The sequence below is a fragment of the Poecilia reticulata genome, chromosome 5 (genome assembly GCF_904066995.2).
Source record: "Poecilia reticulata chromosome 5, P_reticulata-male-v2, whole genome shotgun sequence".
Taxonomy (NCBI): Eukaryota; Metazoa; Chordata; class Actinopteri; order Cyprinodontiformes; family Poeciliidae; genus Poecilia; species Poecilia reticulata.
The window spans coordinates 14,903,555-14,922,758 of record NC_088834.1 but is presented as its reverse complement, the minus strand read 5'-3'; the positions used below and the strand labels follow the sequence as shown (position 1 = coordinate 14,922,758).

Below are 19,204 nucleotides of genomic sequence, written 5' to 3'. Positions count from 1 at the left end.
CTGATTAATTTGGATGAAATTAACACAATGATATATATATATATATATATATATATATATATACACTAAAAAAACTGACTTGTCAGTTTGGAAAAAAACATTTATTGAACAAGTTGTTTAACTGCATTGTCACAAATTGTTGAAGTTCAGAGTCAAGATAATCAGAGTAAATACCGTCTTTTGTGACGAACATACAGTAGGTAAAATACAGAATTATAGACTGTGTTTAAGGGACAACCTCCAAATAACAGCACCAGTATCTGTTAAGTCCCTGCATCTCACAGTGACCCCATGAAAGTAGAAACAACCATGAATAAAACAAAAGTCACAAGAATTTATTTTAACAGTTAAAAATGTGTTCTGCTAAACTAAAGGCAGTATTTAGTTTCAAAACATGCAGGATGAGACAAATTGTTCCATGTGAATATTTATACCCTCCAAAAAAAACAAAAGACCTTAAAACAATTAAAAATTTTAAAAAATTGTCTCGACAGCTGACAAAATGAGAAACATCCCGTCCTTTGTTGTACTTTTAATGGATATAACGAGCCATAAGACGGCAATCAGCACAAGGTGCTTTAAAGTTTCAAACAAAATCTAAGAAAGAAAAGTGGCACTATAAAAACTTTCCTCTTCACAATCTTTGTATGATCTTGCAGAGTAATCCAGGATCTTCACTTCCTTTCGTGAGACCTGGAACGACTGTAAAACGAATCAACCGGTTAACAATTTGCATTAATTATAAAAAGAAGCTTAGGTTCAATATAAATTTGATGTTTTGACACGGGCTTTACCTCCTTGATCGGGAGAAGGATCGTGAACGCTTACGATTCTTATCTCTGGACAGAGACCGATATCTGCGTCTGTCTCTTGACAGAGACCTGAAAGTCAAGTAAAAAATAAATAAAAATGTAATTCACCACAGATAAGCACAGCAATTTGAAATGCAATGATTCTTAATCTTACCTGCTACGACTGCGGCTCAGGCTCCTCCTCCTCGGTGATCTAAGGTGTGCATTGTTAAAAATATTGAAACCAAGTTAGGGAAGAGTAACTATGTTTCATGTCAATAATGAACCCTGTGGGTAATGGCTCCCCGAGAGCCATGGTATATATGGAAATGTGATTACACGTTACTCTTCATCTGTTTAGAAGATGAGCTGCATTCTTGAACTGCAGCAAGGCCAGCTCATTCAATTGACAATTTGTCCAAAGAGCACCAATCACGGAGTCAGATTTCAGGGCTCGAAATAAAGGCTTGCTTTTGGTAAAGAGGTTTGTCATTAATGGACTTCCTGATTGTAATATTAATGTCTGTGCAAAGGTTGTGAGGTTGAAACGAATAAAATCTCAAGTGTAAAAGCCTTCAGAGTTTAGCAAAGCAGATCCAACTCAAGATGCCTTGATGTCGAGCCTTTAATATACACCCAGCAATTTTGGCAAGAGAAAGTTTAAAGACTTTTGGTCCAGCCAGTTGCGCTTTAAGCTTTCCACTGAGTTTCCTCTACAGAATACAACTCATGAAACATAATTGTCAACCAGTTTTAAAAGCTAGATTAAAAAGAATTTATAAAAAAAAAAAAAAAACTACAAAGAGCAGGATAAAAGCAACTTACTATTTTGGGGGGTTTGGACAAGATAGAAATGAAGCAAGGAAGCCAGACTGATGGTGAGGGAGGTCGAATTGCAGACAGGAATTGCCACATGATGCAAATGTTGCAGATATGAAGTTGCTTGGTGGCTGGTTGGAAGGGGGGCGGGGAGTAGTTGTAGATTTTTCCTGCTTTATTTTGAGGGGGAGTGGGGTTGAAGATTAGAGACTGATGTAACCCAACGGCTGTTCCCGTTGATACAGCAGATGTGTGGAGACTAGAAAGTGTAAAGACGCCGATTGGTTGATAATTTGAAGTGGACCGCTGTTGATTGGATAAAGGTCGGAGGAAGTAGAGAAGGATGCTGGGAACTGCATGCTCAGGAACCAAAAGGTTGGTGGGACCTGATGACTGGCGGTGGCGCCTGGGTCATGTGACAACACCAGGTTCGCTGGTCAGCCGTCACATGATGCTGAAAGAAGACTAGTTGCCTGACTCAGATGGTGAGAAGCGTGGTGGTGACTCTGCAATGGGGTTCAGTTTTATTAATAAATGGAAACTGAACTCAGAAAAAAGTAAAAGAAATTACACCTTCACAAACTTATTTTAAAATTATGGATTTAAAAAAAAAAAAAAGTTTGATAAAGTAATGAAACACCCCATACAGTACAAATGGTCTACCAGACACCTAAATAATACTTACTGAACTTCAATGCAAATTGTCCACTCATAAAAATTGCTTTCAAATTTAAATTTTTGAGCAAAAGTGATTCAGAATCTATACAATAAATCTGTAATCATGGCCATGATCACCAAACATTTAAAAGTGAAAACCTGAGTGATCAAAGTGTTGAGAAGTCAAAATGCATTTCTATTGAATAACCAAATCAGAAGAGGTCTCTCTGCTGAATAAAGGTTAAATACCTTTCCACATCTAGTTACAGCACCTTGCAAAAGTATTCACATACTCTAACTCTGCTGGTGAAGATTCTCAGTCATGACATGACCATCCTAAGTACCTAAGAAAAAGCAACAGGACTTCTGGTGTTTCCTGGAGACATTTCACCTTCCCCCAAAAAGATTATTCAGTTTTGAATATGACTGGAAGCAACAGGCATAGAAGTTGTACTCTGAGCGACAAAAGCTTCTAAACCAGTTGGAAGAAATGTATAAGAAATCCAGTTTGTAGTTCGAGTCAAATGGTTCTTTTTGACATAGCAACCATTTTGGAGAAGGTGCTCTGGTCAGACGATATCAAAACTGAACTTGATGACCTACAGCGTGGCGAAAGACCAACACAGCACAACCAAGGTGGTGGCAGGAATTTATATTTGAGTCAAAAGCAAAGACTTAAATTCAATTGGGTCTAAGACTTGAACATTCTTTCCACAAAAAGATCTGCATCTGCAATCTGACTGAACTGCAGCCATTTCCACAAAACTGTGGAAAGCCACTACAACCCTAAAAATAAAAACCCAGCCTCCCATCCCCCGCCCCTGAAAAAAAAGAACAAAAAAACAAACCCTGGACTGTTGCATTAATGTGAAAACAGTTCAACAGGTTTGAGTACTTTTGCAAGGCACTGAATACATAGACATTGAGAACAGGTCTTTATCTTCCATAGGTCTTTATCTAAGATAAAGACCTATGGAAGATAAAGACCTGTTTCCATACAGCCTGTAAGGCAAGAGGCTCAACCTGCATCAGACAGCCGAAATGAACAACACAGAACAGACCCTCTTCTTCAGAGCCAATCTGGATTCAAAGCCACTTTGTAGGTTTTATAACACTTTTAAATGAATAACAAAACTACTTGTGAAAATGGCCACAGATTTATGACTTGATACAAATTACCATATAGAGTCTTTATGCTCATAGAAATGCTAGGACTTGTTTTGTGTTAATAATGTGATCTTGAGAACTAAGTTTTTTTTTTTTCTTTTTTAAAGAATTAACCTTCAGGTAAGCCACATTTTTATGGAATAACTGTTTCCAAAACAAAGATTTAGGAGTTTTAAACTGGTTCTGCCAAAGGAATTGAGGTGAGCCAAGTTTATGTTTAAGATGTGCAAGTGAAAAGAAAAAAAGGTTTAAATTAAAATGCATACCTGCGTCTGACCGGAGGACTACGTCGCCTAAAATCATCTCGCGGACGTCTGCTCCACGAAGGAGGAGGGCCGCGGCTCCTCGAGCGCTTCTCCCCAGTCGACAGCTCAACACGCACACGGCAGCCACACATGGTTCTACACAGAATGAGTTACACACACATTTCTGTATCCATTTAATTATAATTATTGGTTAAAAATTATGTTTGGCGATATTGGTCTTGCCATAATCATGGTAGATACATTTCCTGGTTAAGGGTTCAATATTTAAACCAGATTAGAAAATTGTTGGTGTTTTACTAACACTTTGGCTTCATATTTTCTCCACAGGGGTTAGCATTCACAACACTGGACATTACCTGCCATCCAGTTCTCTTACAGCATCAGATGCATCTCTAGGATCTTCAAACTCTACAAAAGCAAAACCTGGAGGATTCCTGGCCACCCAAACACTTCTTAAAGGGCCGTAATACCCAAAAGCTCGTTCTAATTCTGTCTTATTCCCATTGTTTCCTAGATTTCCCACGTAAACCTTGCAGTCAAGAGGACAGTCTCGATGAAAAGCGGGATCTGAAAGAAACAGAGAAAATATAATTTAACAAAGTCTGTTTCATCTTTAGGATTTAATTTGATGGAAGAATTCAAATACTGAAACAGGAGGGTTTTATTGTTTGATGTCAAAAGGCAGTTGTATAATTAGTAACTAAGTTTAGTGTGGGTGTGTCACATTCAAGCATGAAACGTCTCAAAAGAAAGACGCAAAAGTAAAATCACAATGCTAGATCACAACGGACATAAAACAAAAAAAATGCCTTTATCTATTCTGAAAACATATTATTAATATTAGAGCAGAAGTTTCACTAATTGTGTTATAATATCAATGATTATTTTTTCTTGCTTGCAACACAAACAGAAATTCTGCCAAAACTGTTTTTATAATTTTCCACATTAAAACAAACAGTTGAAAAAGGTGGATTATATTAAAATTATACCCTGTTAACAGCAAGACTGCTTAAATTTAAAGATAACACACCAAAGATTTTCTTTTCTGAAAAAAAAATTATTTTGAAATAGGAAAAATAAAAACAAATATCATACCTCCCATGTCAACAATCAGCTTGTTAGTGCCCTATAATAAGATGATTCTGAAAGGAAAGAAGAAATAAATTGTTAATCTTACACTTGAGGTTTATTCAACTACATTTGCTTCAATTGCAGGAGATAAAATTAAAACATAAAACACATTCAGAGAACATGATAGTGAAGGAGGGGATAGCCTTGTTCCTTTAACCTTATCCCCTGGACTTTCAGAGAAAAACAACCACTAGTGTCTGCCTCTACTACAAATCAAAATATTCCTGTGCATAATCAGTTTCAGCTAACAGCACTGCAATTTATCATATTAAAATAATAATAAACTGAAAATTTTTTTTTGGGGGGGCCTGAAGTTTAAATATGTCATTTTATATTTTCTTTAGATTCTTTCTCCACTTAGAAAATTGCATTCCATCTTTGGGACTTTTAACAAGTGATTTTCTGGAATAAACAGTGTTTTGCAAATAATGCATAATTTTATTTTGACCTTTACTGATAATACATTGAATTGGAGGCGTTTATGTTACTCAAACAGACATTTAGCATGTCTTCGAAGTCTTTAATTGTTGCCCATAAATAAATATTTCATATCCTTTCATTCGGGTCTCGTTTAGAATGGTTAGCTAATGCAGGCCTGGGTTTTCAAACAATCAATTTATTCAGCTAGAATATCCAAACCAAAATCTTTATCGACAATAATGTTAGCTGCACAAGTGCAAGCAGAATGAATGAAGCAACTCGTCTTAATGATGAGCGTGTGCGTTTATAAACCCTCAGAACCAAACTATGAGATTTAAAATATAAAGTTTAAACGCTCTTTTAAAATAACAATGCTTTTTAAATTCAATTAATCAAAACACCCACATAGGAATTTCCAAATCCCACTATTTCAACGCTATGCTAAGAGCTAACTCCACATTAGCATTTGTCACAGTGAGACAAATATAATTACCATAACCCATTGAGGGTCCAAACAATGTTCTATGAAACATTGTGGAGAAAAGCAAGAGGATGCGGATGTTGGGAGAATGATAAACCTACCTTTTTATTCAACTAAAAGGTCAGAAAATATTAAATGCGGATTTATCACCACCCCTTTACAACAAGAGGCTGCTATTAGCCTGTTAGCAGGAGCAGCGCAGCAGAGGAGCCAGCTCCGCTTCTTCTCTGAGTGATTGGTGAATGTACAGCAAAAAAGTATACTGCCACCTACCGTTTGACTGTGAACAATCCATACATTCAAACACAGTGCCTTTCAAAACGGGTTCACATCCCTTGATTTTTTTTCATATAATAAAAGTCAATATATTTTATTGTGATTTAATGCGATAGAACAAGACAATGTATCACATAAAATTGGTAATTCTCCTAAAATGTTACAAATAAAAATGTGAAAAGTATAGTCTACATCCATATTCAACCCCCTTTACTATTACAAATAAAATCAAATGCAACCATCTGCCAGAAGAACTCCACTAATTGGCGAATGATGCCCAGATAAAGTAAAAGCCAGCTAAGGAGAAGATATTCAGAGAAGTCAAGAGAAACATGGTAAGTCTGGAGCTGAAAAGATCACCTTTGGTGGGGAAATCTGTTAAGAGGACAATTATTAGTTGTGTGCTCCACAAATCTACCCTTCAAGGAAGTGTGGGTAAAAAAAGCCGTTTTTTTAAAAAATACATGAAGAAGTTCTGTTTGCAGGTTCCAAAAAAAAAAAGAATAAAAAAATAAGAACAAGAACAAGAAAAAGGGTACTTTTGCTATCTTTTATTGATTTTTCTTCCTTTGTTTTTCTTTATATATTTTTTTTTTACCAAAAAGTTTCCTGTTAGAACGATACGACTCCACAGCTAAGATTTCATTTATCCTGTAAAGTGCACAACTAAATTAAAGATAGTACTCAACAGCTAAAGGTTGGCTCACTGTAAATGAGTTAAAGAACTTTCTAAATTAGGGCTTTGTAACATTTTGTGTGTTTGAAAGCAATGCTTTATGAGTAGCTGTCACGAGAACACCTTGTGAAAATGTTCTTCTCTAACACATTTGGCAGTACATTGTGTCTTGTAAAAATGAGATCTGCCTTTCCTGCTTTACTCATCTCTTTTTCTTCAGTGTCAAACTGACATTTGAAAGCACAGTAAAGTCAGACTGTACCGCAGTGTGTTACTTAACAAATTTCTCCCCATGAAGAGCAAAATTGCAAGCTAGAGACACAAAGAGAAAATAAATAATAAAAAAAAACCCCAACTATATAAAACTATATAACTGTCAGAGTTATAACCACAACTGTTGGCTAAATGTTTTCATTAAATTCAACATGTTTGAGAACACCAACATTTTCTTCTTTTCAAACAGTTTTTGCAAACCATAAACTGTTTGAAAGCATCTGATTAATAATCCAGTAAATGTTTAATAAGCTGATATTGTGCCCTTTTTATGCTTTCCTTAAGTAAGGTGACCCTAAAGCCAAGAAAGCTCCTTTTGATCACAAATAAAAGGTTTTTTAAAAAAATCTCAATTTGTGTGTAGATTTATGCAACTTTCATCTGAGTTTTCTGCAGCTGTCTTATGTACTTCTTTAAATTACAGATAATAAAGTGTTGGCTGTATTCCTGAAAAATAACAACTTGTCCTTTTACTACAGCCCAATTTATAAGCCTCAAACCATAAACTACCACTTTATTAGCTGGCAGTACTCACTGCATGCCATCATTTTCATAGAGTGCGCACACCACAGGGAGGCGCCCATTCCCATAACCCGACAAATTAAGAAGGAATAGAGAACTTGTTCAGCTCAGGAGGCAGCTTTTTGTGCAGCCCTGGGCAGAGAGCCACATCACTTTTACTAACCAAAAAAAAAGTTAAGCTACCTGAAAAATGGTCTGGTTTTAACATGATATGGTAAACATGTTGACAAGTGATTGCTGGGTGATTGCTCCAGTTTGCAAGGAGGTGTTATATCCATAATAAACACTAACGGACATGAGTTGTGGCATAAGGACTTGTACGTGAGGGCAGTCACATATTGTGTTGTCAAAAATAAATCAACAGCCAGCAGGAGAAGTATCCGACAGTTCCCCAGACCAGTGAGCGAAGGTGATCCTGCAGGAAAAGATGTCCTGTTGAGATATTCGATAGGATTACTAGCGCTTGACGGAGACTGATGGTGGTGCCATTTTTGGGAGACGAGAAGCTGGGTGGTCATATTGTGCAATGGTCTGGCAAGCTGAACTTACTCTTTAACATAGTGCAGGGTGACATGCATGGATGCCCCCACGTATTCATTGGTTCTGATATAAGGCTACCATCACATGTGTGCCCCACATACCGGACGAATCGACAACATGCCCGAGGTGTAAGAAAATTTTCCAACTCTTACAAGTGTGTAGTAATTGCAGTGGGTTTGCCTGAAACTGGGTCTTCAAATGAAACTGAACTTAGGGCCTCATTCAACCTCAGGACAGGTGCCTGCCCAGCCACCTGACTTGAAACCCAGTCAGGCTCTGCTTTCTAAAATGTCCTTGGTAAGAATTTGAGTCTTGTGAACTTAGGTCACTGTTATGACTCACTACGGATTTATTTTAAAGGTTCCGGATAACAACTCTCAACTTGTGGTGATAACCTATGCCTTAGACTATCTAATTTTGGCATAACGCAAACTCCTTGTAAGTCAAATTATATACACATTGCTGTGTATAGAAATATAATAACTCAGACTCTCCTTCTTGGTACTTAATTTTTCTCTGGCTTGCAGTCTATTTAAACTGTTTCTATGTTAGACCATTCTTTTCAATATGAGGGATTTATGCATTTACTGCAATATCCTGCCTCTGTTAGGCATGGTGTGTTTACGGGCATTAAAATAAATAAAAATGTACAAAACTTAAAGTATTAACCTTAGGTTTAATACTTTTAGGTTTGAATATTACATCGAATGAATAAAATATTATTTTTAGTACAATCTTGGTTTAATTAAAATTATGTACTTCTACTCTGACAAATGAGATTGACCAGAATACATATTTTAATATGACTTTGTGCACAAATACTGCATTATAGTTAGGGTAAGGGCATGCACACTCATGCAAGCACTTGTTTGCAGCTTGTTTTTCAGTAGAACAGGCCAGGTAAAAAAAGTTCTGAGAGAATCTACCTTGGTTTTTATTTGTTTTTCCACCACAGAACATTAACAGGGGTGTGTAGACTTTTTAAATCAATTGAGCCTTAGAACTACTTGGAATACATGACTTGTTTTTTACTCGTAGCTAAAAGTCATTTTTTAAAAACGTGTTTCTGCCTGTAGTTTAAATACATCAAAGAGTTATCAGTAGGAAGGACCGATTTCTACATTCCAGGTATTCAATCTTAATGGTTTGATCTGTTAATATTGTTAGGCTTTTAAACTCACGGGTTAAACTCCTGACAGTCAAGTTGACCCTAAAATGATATAACACGGAAAACATCTGCCAGGGTTTTAGTGATTACATAAGAACATCGGTAAGTCAACACACTGCATTATTGCTCAACAGGACAAAACACAACCAACGACCCCTTGGAAGGGTGCAGGTGGGCGGGCAGAAACGGTTTTCACGCTTCCTGTTCAAAGGCACATTCATGAACAAGTGTGACACAGTGGAAGGAGAGAGCAACCGACGTTTTTGCAGATCTGCGGCGATAGATCTACGCTGTCACCTCATTCCTCACATGGAAAAGTAAAACACAAGGCAAAGAAAGATGAGTTCAGCATCTTCATGATAGAGGAAACCTGAGTAAAGCTGCTTTTTACTCAAAACCAAATGTCTGATGTGTTCAGTGATTTTTCTACTTGATAAATTAGGACAAATCGTTGTTTAAATTATTTATCAAGCAACTTCCTTCTAACTAAAGTTCTGACACACTGTAAGCTACGTTTTATATCACCAGTGATAGTGAGAAGATGAGGAAATGACCATAAAGTCTTGTTATTACTCCAAATAAGGAAATGTGTCATGTGTTATGAACTGAGCATGAGGACATACAGTCAGTTTTCAGTTTACATGTCTACAAAGCTATATATAGCTGTATTTCTTGGAGGTTTCCAGTAAATTGTCTTAAGCTGACAGACGCTCCTATCAAATAGTCCATAGCATGAACATCTCAGCAGGCTAAATACAGATAGAAATCTTGATATACTCTAACTGTACTGCCTTGTGAAGCTTATACTGCAGCTGCACCATGGATGCTTACAGCACTTAATCAAAACGTACAGGCAATTTGTGTGACATCAGGAAATGTGAGGCGCTAAAACGGGATCAGGCTGTCCTGGACTCCAAGTAGAACAGCGTGTTTTTTTCTTGCTTTCTGATTTTCTAAATGGAGGTCGAAATAAATCAACTCTCTTTATAAAATAGCTAGGCATATTCAGACATTTCATATGTTTCTTTTTCCCTAAGCTTTATATACACACATTCAAATTCATTTATTTGGCAACAAATGAAAGACTTTCCCTGTGAGTTTGATGTCACAGGCCTGTCTAAAGTAAGAATCCTAAAAGAGTGGTGTGCATTTATATTTAGCCACCCTGAGTCATCATTTGTGTTGTAAATTACAGATGCAATTATAACTGCAATTATAGCGGCAGGTCTTTTGGGTATGTTTCTATCAGCTTTGTACATCTACCCAATTCATTTGCTTGATTCCTCTCTGAATAGCTTCACCGTTCCTGCTGAAGAAGACTGTCCCCATAGGATGATGGTGCCACTACCATGTTCCACCATGTAGACAGAGTGTTCAGGTTGATGTGGGGTATGACAGATGATTAAACTTGTTCTCATTTGTCCGGAGCACCTTTGTTGTGTTCCCTAGATGGCTTGTGGCAAACAGAGAACTGGACCTCGTATGACTGCCACTCAACAATTGATTGTTCCTGCCACACTCCCGCAAAGTGCATGACTAATAGTTGTCCTATTGACAGATTTGTTTATTCATCACCAAGGGCCTCTAGGCTGCTTCTCTGATTAATGCTCTTCTTGCCCAGCCGTGTCTTTGCAGGTTTGCAGTTCTGCCACCCTCCACTTTTTGTATGATGGATTATAAACGGTGCTGGGTGAGATGTTTAAAGGTCTTTACCTACCTAAGCTGGCGTTAACATCTCCATAACTTTACCTCTCACCTGTCTGCTCTGTTCCTTGGTCTTTAAAATGCAGCACAGATTTTGTTCACTAATGTTTTCCAACAAAACTTAAGAGGCCTGCAATTGTTCATTTTGTTTGGGGGGTATCAAGATAGATGGGGCTGAATACAAAAGGCACACCACATTTTCCTAATTTTGTTAAGCTAAAAAAAAAATTTAAACCACATGCATGTTTTTCTTCCATTTCACTGTTACTTGGAAATTTTTGGGTGTATGTCAAACAATCCAAATTAAATAAAGTTTGGTTTTATGATGTGGGAAAATGTTAAACAGCTATTAACTGATTTGCAAACTTTTGTGAAGCACAGTTTTAAACTCAAATGCTGGGTGTCATCTTCAGGCATTAAATAATTTGAAGAATTGTGTAATTTTCTAAATGAATTATTGTTTTATAAAAAAAAATGCTAGAGTATTGCTGTCATAGAAACTAAACCCGTCATAAATCTTAGAATATCTTCTGTTGCATAGTCTGAGAAAACAGAATGAAAGCAAACCTATAAAAAACCCCGCGGCTATATTAGCTTTAAGTTGAGATGAAAAATTTATTTCCTGCCCCCTTTAATTTGTTTTCAACATTTTCTCAGTTATCTATTTCGGATTCTTGGAAGACAGCCATAACAAGCTCTCTTTTGTGGGGGCAAAAGTTCAGGGATAAAAGGAATCGCTTGGGAGATTACTCCCATCTACGTAACATGGACGCCTGGAACACAAACAAAGAGCATTATGCTGCTCAGCTTTATTTCAGTCAGAGCGCGCTGCTCCTCAGACACTCTGTCCACCTCTTTTAGCTTTCATATCACCCAAAAAATGAGGAGTTAAGACTCAATTTGTTTTCTTAGCACAGATCCTCCCACTGCCATGAGGTCTCCTTGTAGCTGTTTAAATAAAACATCTTTTTTTTTCATACATCCACTAGGGCAGTGTTTTTCAATCAGATTAGTACAGCACATTCTGTTCTGTTTCACTTCCTGATGACTGTGCACAGCCTCTATCCCTGAATGAACTTAACTTACCCGCGTGCTTCTGGTTACAGCAAGGCACTCATTCAGACACACGTACGCTTGCAAACCGCCTGTTAGATTTCAGGACCTTGTACAATAATTGGGAAATGTGTCAAGCAATTATAATTTCATTAAAGTGACAGTGCTTATTTATGAAGATTTGCAAACATATACGCAGAAAAATAGGGTCCAAGAAGCCACAGACAAGGTTTATAGTTGTATGTTGTGTGTAAATAAAAAAGGACGCTGATTTAATCGGTCATAATTTACTTTGCCTGTGTCCTTCCATGCTTGTGGTCGTCGCTAGATCAGAAACAAGATCCCCTCAGTGCTCCAGGAAGGAAAAACAACATCTCAAGCCATGTGTTTCTTTTGAAATCTAACCATGCGTGACAGTTTGACTCAGGTCACAAAAGTTTATTTGACCTCCTCTTAAACAGTAAGACCAAGGGAGGTGCCAACAAAGCTACTGGGGCAGAGCAGGTCAAGAGTTAGGGCAGAACTCATTTGCCTCAGCAGTTCACTGTCTTCAGAATTTCGCTTCTAATTAAGCGAGCATCTATTTTTAATAGCTGCAAAGAGGTGATGATGAGTGGAGAGGTTGTGGTTGTTTTTTTCTAGATCACAGGGCCATGACAGTTCTGTCTCTGTGCTATTTTTTTCTCTCCTTTTTTTTTCTTTTTAAATAAAATGTTCTAGAACAAGTGAGTGTGAAAGCTGCTTTCTTCTGTTAACCATATGGTCAGAGGATTACTCAGCTAGTTGACAACATCCCTGTGGGTTTGCAGAATCAGGTTGACATGCGTTATGTCACCTTTGTAATTAACAGGATCATAATGTTCTTCCCTGTTGTCAGCCGGCCGCGTCGTCAACAGTGACACCTGGCTTCAAGATTCAACAACCGGAAACATGTTCTAAACTGTTCGAAGTTCCCATTTCGTATCTTTAATGAGAATTTATGATTCACTACTTGACAAAGACATGCTCACAAAAATGAGTCTAACCATGCTTTATTACATTTTGTGAGGAATTTTATTGTAAAGAAAAAAAAATAAAAATAAAAAAAAGTTAGTAATGACACACAAACACCAGAATCATTAAAAACACAAAAGCATCACAGCATTGCCAAAAGAAGTTTTAAAAATATTTTACGCAGCTTTATTTAAAATATGTGTTTAGTACAACTTATCAAAAACATTATGAGCATTAAATGTTACAAAATCAAAATAGTTTTTATTGAAATAATAAAGCTAGAGTCTCAGTGAAAACAGTGGTTCCTCACATTGATTATAAAAGCAGAAAACTCTTGGAAATTAGATATACTTCTTTATTTTATTACATTTACAAAATTGCATTACAGCTGTTGTAAGAAGCTTAGGCCAAATAAATCCACTTTTACTATTTCTTTCAAACACAACTATTTAAATGAATGCATATTTGTCTATGCATACAGTGACAAGATAAAACCAAAGGCTAAAGTATCACAATTGACCTACATGAGATCTACATAATACAATTCAACAATTGCACAACTCATTTCTCACACCACACATTCTACAAATGTTAAAATTATTCATCAGCACATTTAAGACCGCAGTATTAGGACTAGTGCTGAACAACAAGATGAAACAATAAAAAGAGCGCGATGACACATTTATTCAGTGACTTTTGGGGGAGCAGGGGGAAATCTGCACTATTAGTTTTTACTTGAGTAACATAGTTAAGTATTGGTACTCTTACTTGAGTAAAATTTCTGAGTACTCTACCCAGTAACTTCACTGAATGACAAAACAAACATGATTTAACCAAAGATACACCAGACTCAGAAACACACCTACAGGATTTGTTGAAGTGAGACTTCTCATTTTTACACCAGCTTTGTTGTTCAAAAGCCATCTGCTGTTGTGCCGTTTGAAGGTCAAGATGACCCAGCAAACACTAGATTTGTCTCTGGAAGTTCTTTACTTTATCCTGTCATTACCTGCTATAAGTGTTAGTATCATAAGTTTTATAATGACAAAAACATATTTTGAAAAGGTATTTCTCATGCGTTTATCTTTTTGTAACTATGTTGTGTATTTGTAGTAATGTTTCTTCATTTGGGTACATTATCCACCTCTGGCAACAAGTAAAAAACATTTATGGTGAAAATAATTACGAGAAAATGAGACACAGCTTGCTATGCAGTAGAAACATTTGTACTTATATTTTAAAGCAAAACCATCACATTTAGTTTTTGCTTAAAACACATCAGACTTTCCTTAGAACCTCGTCACTTCTTTGAAATGTCATTTATTACAGAAATGTACACAGAGATCACAAATGACAATTTTTTCTTCTGATTGGAGATCAAATACTGAAAGGTCAGTATTTGATCTCCAAATCAAATACTGATTTGGAGTATTTGATCTCCAAATCAAATACTCCAAATTTCGTAGAATTTGGAGTTTCGTAGAAACTCCAAAGAATTTTTCAGTTCTGTAGCTAAACAGCATTGGTGGACTTTATTTGAGCTAAATAAAACTCTGATGAATAAGTATCAATGAACATGTAGTGCTTTAATTGTTTTATGAAAGAACATACAGCACATATTTTCTCTTTCGTACGACATACTCTTTAGGAAAGAAAAATTGGAATATGAGGTTCAGAAACCCATAATCTATGTCAAACCCAGAAAAACCTAACCAGTGTACTGGTGTACGTACGAAAATGCTGCTAATAAAAACGGGGAAAACCTTGAGACTATCAGTACGACTCAAAACTGTTAAATACAAAACAACTTTATAAGAACATAATGATTCAGTATCTTATCACTGAAATAATGGATTTTGATATCTTGACCCTGTCTCTTCCATTTAAGCTGAAAGAAAATAATCTCCATCTAGGAAAAAAAGCAGGCCCATGATACAAAGGGCCTGTATCATATATATTTTAGCTCTTTCTATGGTTCAACACAGCTAAATCAAATGATGGTTCGACAGCAGGCCTCTGCAAAACTTTGAGAAAAAGTTACACCATTTGAATCAGCCGTGTTTTAGAACGGACACATCTAATGCCTCGTTACCACTGAGCATGACGACACTGGTCAAATTGGTTTAATATGCTACTTTATGGTTCAATTCATGAGAGCATTTCCCCCCACCAGTTTCAAATGCGATTTTGTCCATTTCCATGATAAAACCAGTCGATACAACCAATCTGTACCCCACCATCCCTGGTCCTCCTTCAGTTGTAGGTTCATAGAATAATGGTATGGTACAGTTAGGGTGGAGCTACTGGGGAAGCACAACACAATTATTAGATTGGGGACAGATAAAAACATCACTGTTTGACAAGAACAAGTGCTTCAAGTTTGTTGTCACACTGGTATGACTCAACACTGGGCGTTTGGATTTAACCGCGCCTGCACTGAGGGTCCAACTGGTTGAGTACCTAGCCTCCGCGAATTCCTTGTCTTAGTATATTTGCGGTTTTTCCAAAGTGCTTAGTATTTATTTTGCGTGAGGTGAAATTTATGTCAAGCTTGGTCTTCTCGGGACTGAATTAAAAAAAACTAAGCAGATCCAAATGTTTGCCTTCAACAAAAACGGGGCAGGTTGAACCTCTCTCTTTCATTTTTGTGGTTTGCTTTTGGTTTTGATGCTCTCTGCGCACGAGCATGTACCAAAACCAGCTGCATGGAGATGTTAGGATGTTCCACATAATTACGGGAGGCCGACAACAAGTGGATTGGTTTCATTCGTTAAAAATCGAATTTAGGATATTTTATATCGATTTTGAATCACGGTAAATGAAAACTGAGCTTCTTATGCAAACAGGCACACCCCTAGTGGAAGTTCTCTCCTGAATTCACTGGACCATAAAGTAGCACACTGAACCACACCAACAAGCGCTGTGTCACTCAGTGGAAACGAATGTAAAACTGGCAAGGACACTTGAAGATTCGAGATGAACACCCCTGGCCTAATTGGTGCATTTCAAGAGAACAGGAGTAATTTTATCCATTACAATTGTTTACACTTCAAATACTTCATGTTATTCCTTCATGTTTGTTATTGCTTCAAACAAACAAACAAACAGAAAAAGAGCCCTTTGACTCAGAATGAAAAGAAAAATGTGTCTGAATCAGTAACATGGAAAGTACCTTAACCTACAGTCATGTTGAAGATGTCTAACTTTTTCCCATCTAAGTGTCAAATAAACCTTTGCATAAACCACCAGTTTTTTTTGTTTTTGTTTTAGGTCATGCTTATAACACCAAGTATGCATGCATACTCACAAACATTTTGATTATGTTTAATAACCTACGTTCCCACTAAGAGAGTGCTTTAATTGTCAGTATTTACAGGTGATTCAATGTACTATAAACATCTCAGTTTAGAATATAAATAAACTACCAGGAAACTGCAGGAACATTTATGTGTCAAGGGAGATTCCTTAATGTTTGTCTTTTGGTTTTTTACTAAGCAACTGTTACACATAATGTCACTACTTGATTTAAAGACATAATTTTAGTCTTAATATTTTAGTATTAATATATATATAAATATATGAAATTGGATTTCCATTTCATATGTATGAAATGGAAATCCAATAAATAACCCCATTCGCCCCACTTTTTTGGCAAAGTGTTTTCTGTTATTAACACTTAGGACACCATGCCAGTGCAAGTTAATATTTCAGATAAGTCAAAGTCCTTTGAATAATCACAAATCAGCTACAAACAGCAACGTTAACTGTCACTTCCAGTTTAGAAATGGTCTTAATAATCTTTACAACTCCATAAGCCACAAATTAATGCAACTGACTTTGAAACTGTCTTGGTAAAAACTTTCTTTTACATGGAAAATAATGAATTGTTTAACTTTAAGTTAATTTGATTGTATCACTTATTGCTTTTAGCAGTTTTGAAACTACAGACTCTGAACATTAAACTTGTTTTTGTCATTATAGCTAACTATCATGAACAGTGCCTGGGTAATACTGATACATGATATGTCTTTTTTATTTGTATTTTTTATGCCAAGTTTCATTAAAACTCAAAACCACGATGCTAAACATAATTTATTTTTACAGCATCACTTGGATAATGTCTAATAACTTAATTTGACTCTGTGTGTTGTGTTTGATTATATATTTATGGGCGCTTTGTTCATGCTGTGAATTATTCACCACTACAGTTATAAAATTTTATGAACATTTACATACAGCCAAATCCAATAAATTTTGATTAAGCTAATTTTTCCGGATTACAGGTACTTTTTGAAAATTTAAAACATATAAGCACATACTTGTCATTAAGGCTACATTTCTCTATAACCATTTCTGTTTTTTGTTTTTATTGGTCTGGTGTAATATTCTGATCTTAAATGTCATGTTTTCTTTAACCATAATTGGAAAATCATCATAATTAACTGAAATAAAAGTTGTTGTTTTTTTTACACATCCATCTGTGTGTAATTAATCTGTAATGCAACTTTTCAATAACATTAAATTTTTTTTAATTAGTCTGTACTTGCAACTTGGCTCCTTGAGAATGACTTGAAATTTTAAAGTTGTATAACATTATCTCTTTTGTTGTTCCTATAAAAGTAATTTCACAACAGTGGCATGATTTTCTTAAGAGATTAAAGGTTGACTTGCAAAACAAGGTAATAAAATATTAAACATTAAACTTCTCAACATTATGAAAGGGAAGCCATCGAAACAAGGCTTAAATATGTTTATACTGTTGTCTAATCATAAGGTAAATAAGTTAAAAGCATTACGAAACTTCACATAAAATAAAAGTACATCCAGATTCATAACTGGGTTCACATGCATAATACATCCTTTTACATCTATAATAATAAAGATACTAAAAAATATAGATCTACTTGATTGCATGAATTGAATGAAAGCTTTCCTCTCAAGACAAATTAAAGTTTAACATTCTTTCATAGTAACCAACAATATGGTTTGTTCTAGTACATTAAATATTTGTAGCATTGCATAGCTACAAGTGATGTCAGCAGTCATATAAATGTGCCATAAATAAGAAATGTAAACAATATGGGTCAACAGCACAATCTGATAACAGTAACAAAAAGAGCTTTTGAGAAACTGAAATATAGCATAAGTAAGTAAAGATATTAGATAAAAATGAGATATTAACTTTAAGGTAGAGTAAAAGTGGAAGGGCTATCCTTCGATTGTTATTGTCATAAAATATTTATATTAATTCATGCATGTTTCTATCTCTTTGAAGCTGGACATAAAGATAAGGAAACGTCTTTGCATTTGTCTCCTCTCCAGAAGAATTAAAATGAGTTTTTTAAGCATTCTTACCCATGGTTTAGTATTTTAATATATCACATATGCAAATAAAAAAATTATGTCAGCTATTATATGACTATTAGAATGTGCTGTGATCCTAAATATGGGATGATGATTCAATCTTCTAAGGTGAACCTGAGCTGCTTTCAGTCAGAGTTATCATTTGATCAATTTCATAAGTAATGCATTGCTTTTTTTTCTTCTTCATGTTGGAGAAAGTAATGGTTGAGATGGAAGTTTAGCTGATTTCCAAAATATGTTAATATCAGACATTGAAGTACTTTTGGATAGACGCAATGTTTTGTTTCTAGTAGGAATTATAAAAAGTGCTTTAGATTAGACGTATTAATTACATATCGACTTTACAGGGTTACAATATCTTACCAAATACATTTTCTTGGGCACATGCTCAGGGTATGTCTTCTGCACACCAATAAACTTAAACTAAACATTAAACATTTTAACAGCAGTGCCTAAAGAGCCATGCTTAAATGTTACTAAACGGTCTGATTACTTTGAATCAGAACATGGATGTATGGATAAATAATGAAGGTGCTGTTTTTGCAAAAGAGATGAATAGCTTAGATCAGTTTAGTTAGAAAAAGGACTTTATATTGGACATACAATGGAACAATGATGTTCCGTTGCTCCAATTTCCATGTAAAACTGCTGTCTCAGGTATAGGACAGGTAATTATTAGAAATGTTTTGCACGCGCGTGCGTGCATGTGTAATGTTATGTAATGTTTTTGTTTTTAGATGTATTTTCTTCTGTGATGTGTGATTCATGGGAAGAACTGAACAAAGATATTATATTTACACTTTGTCTGCAACATTTCATAAAAATGTTGGTTTGAACTTTGCGTTCTGATCCTGTGCCCCGTTGTGCCTTTGTGTTCACGCCTCCTGGTAAATGAGGACATTT

The 19,204-nt window shown here is 35.8% G+C and overlaps 1 protein-coding gene across 1 annotated transcript; it reads right to left on the bottom strand.

Annotated features, from left to right (window-relative positions):
* Positions 1-86: 86 nt before the first annotated feature.
* srsf3a (serine and arginine rich splicing factor 3a) lies at positions 87-5,991 on the bottom strand. The gene is made up of 7 exons (XM_008408770.3): positions 5,834-5,991; positions 4,796-4,842; positions 4,057-4,267; positions 3,701-3,835; positions 967-1,005; positions 795-881; positions 87-702 (listed from the first exon to the last, which is right to left on the bottom strand). The coding sequence occupies exons 2-7, from the start codon at positions 4,800-4,802 to the stop codon at positions 675-677; spliced, it is 507 nt and encodes a 168-aa protein (XP_008406992.1). The 5' UTR covers positions 4,803-4,842; positions 5,834-5,991; the 3' UTR covers positions 87-674.
* Between the last annotated feature and the right edge of the window lie 13,213 nt (positions 5,992-19,204).